General features: G+C 35.3%; 1 protein-coding gene across 1 annotated transcript in view; it reads right to left on the bottom strand.

Annotated features, from left to right (window-relative positions):
- The window catches only part of LOC119595226, a 21,231-nt gene that overhangs the window by 15,672 nt on the left and 3,059 nt on the right, over positions 1-2,500 (bottom strand). The window contains exon 2 of the mRNA XM_037944392.1: positions 1-685. This exon is cut by the window's left edge and continues 187 nt beyond it. Coding sequence (XP_037800320.1) covers positions 1-292 — 292 coding nt within the window. The 5' untranslated portion in view covers positions 293-685. The remainder of the gene's footprint in view (positions 686-2,500) is intronic.

The raw sequence follows: 2,500 nt of genomic DNA, 5'->3' as shown, positions 1-2,500 counted from the left end.
CTGCCATTTTAGGGTTGGTTATTGGCGCGACGACGAAGAGGGGAGGAGCAGAAGAATAAAGAGTGGAATTAGAATGAACAGAAGAAAGGGAGGAAGAAGGCATAGAACTAGTAAACTGTTCAGACATGACATCTAAAGACGAAGAAACAAAAAGCGAGGCATCGGAATGAGAGGAGACAAGCGCAGAATGACGACGGGAATAAGCGGCAATGGAGAGAAGAAGAAGGAGACAGAAAACAAAAGAAAGACTTGCCTTCTTGACTACCCTTGCGTATACTCGCGGTACGGCCATCTTGAGGGATCCGTAGATGACCGCAAAATCCGCAAAAATGCCTCTAGATGAGGGAATAAAAGCGATGCAAAAAAAAGAGAGTAAAACCTAAGATTTAGGAAAAGTACGAAGAAGGAATAATGATACGAAAAAAGGGGGTGGACGAAATAATGAGAAAACCAAGTAAAGAATATCAAAACAAGAGGACGAGCGCAAAACCACGGAAAAAAATATGAACGAAAGAAACACGAGAATGAAACAGATGAAACAGAGTGAATAAATTAGGTAATCAAACCCCAGAGTAAATCAAGGAAAAAAAAGAAGCTAAAACAAAAGGCAAAGAGGACCTCAGAGCGTCATCTGTGAGGTGTACGTAACCCCATCTTCGTAGGCCCTTCTTGCTCGGAATCACACCTATGGAAAGAGAAAAGAAACTTATGTTTTTAAGAATTTCTTTTGATGATGGCGAAGGTAATAATTGATGTTTTGAATTTATAGGGGAGGAATGTGATCACTGGAGGTGCAATTTTCAATAATGGCAACTGGAGAGAGAGGAGATAATGATGGGAAGAATGATAATGGCAGTAATAATAAAATCATCTGCAAAAAAATAACATTGACGGTAATGTCCATTGATGATAATGACATTGATGATTTCCAATGTAGAAAAAAGTAAAAATTGATTGGATACAAAAGAATTTAACAATTAAAACAGCAATATCCCCCATTGTAATCTCCGTATGTACCGTATATTTTGCAGGCTAAACATTCAAAGGACAGCATTACACTGAATCGCGAGACTGCACTGTTATGCAAAACCCTGCTGCAAGCCTTTGGTAAATTGGGACGAAAACAGAACAGGACTAGTTAACAACGATCTTTAAATGCTCTGTTTCGAGTAAACGAAAATAATGTTACCTATATTTCTTTAATAACCTTTGAAGATTCCAGGGGAAAAAAAAAAAAAAAAAAACGAGGAGGAGGTTTAAACCCCTATAGCTTAATATATGTTTGATACTGTCTTCCTACCTTACGTTTGTTCAATGATAATGATAATAAAATTAAAGGCCAGAGCGTAACTGAGGCAATAAAATACCAAAAAAAAGTTCAAACCGGGACCTTCGTGTCCGAAATGTTAAATGAACGCAATGAAAGATGCAAAAGTATTACCAAAGTATGAAAACAAAGCTAATCAATTAACTATGACGTAATATGTGTAGAAACACCAGAAAGGTATATACAAATAAAAGAAGACAGGTCAATTTAACCTGAAAAGCAAATGTTAAGAGGTCAAACTAACAACATCAAAGGAGGTCGAGCGGTTGGGCGTCTCCAGAGCCATCTGTTGGAGGAGCTGATAGTTCTTCCGCATGTTGGGGGTCAATAAAGCGGTCAAGAGTAAATAGTATAGGTTTCTCCTCCAATTCTGTTTCTTTCTTTTATATCTTTTCTTTTAGCTATCCATCTCTCTCTCTCTCTCTCTTTTCGATCATCTCCCTTTCTCAGTTTATCTATCTTTCTGTCTATCGGTGAATCTATTAATTTGGCTATCTATCTGTTTCTCTTCCTTAAGTCATTAACCTCTCGTGTGGAACGTTTAGCCTACATTTCGGGAGCCGTATGTGGTTCCTCCCATTATGTTTACTTTTTCCATATGTCCTTTTTCTCTTTTTTCTCTTCCCCCTTCATTTGCGGTTCCTCTTCCTGTTTTGGTTTTGCTTGAACTAATTCACGTCTTCCTTTAATTCCTTGTTTCCTCCCCGTAGGTCATATAACGTGCGAAGATTTCACGCTTTTGCATGGAGCGCAGCTTTGCAGATAATTAGCTTTGATCTGTTGGTTAGCTGTTAACTCAAAATAAGTTATTGTTAATGCGAAAGTGACAGCAATGAAAAACTACATCCCAAAGTAATATATATATATATATATATATATATATATATATATATATATATATATATATATATATATATATATATATATATACATTGTATACACACACACACCATACATATGTATATATATACATACACTTACATATATACATACACAGTAATATATATATATATATATATATATATATATATATATATATATACATGTATATGTATACATATGTATATTTATATATATGTGTGTGTGTGTGTGTGATATGTATCTTCCTTTATATGGACGAAATACATGAATGTGAACTTAAGGTTATTTATCCTAATCATATATCCTTTCCTT

This window comes from Penaeus monodon, chromosome 3 (assembly GCF_015228065.2).
Source record: "Penaeus monodon isolate SGIC_2016 chromosome 3, NSTDA_Pmon_1, whole genome shotgun sequence".
Taxonomy (NCBI): domain Eukaryota; kingdom Metazoa; phylum Arthropoda; class Malacostraca; order Decapoda; family Penaeidae; genus Penaeus; species Penaeus monodon.
This window is presented reverse-complemented; position numbering and strand designations above follow the sequence as displayed.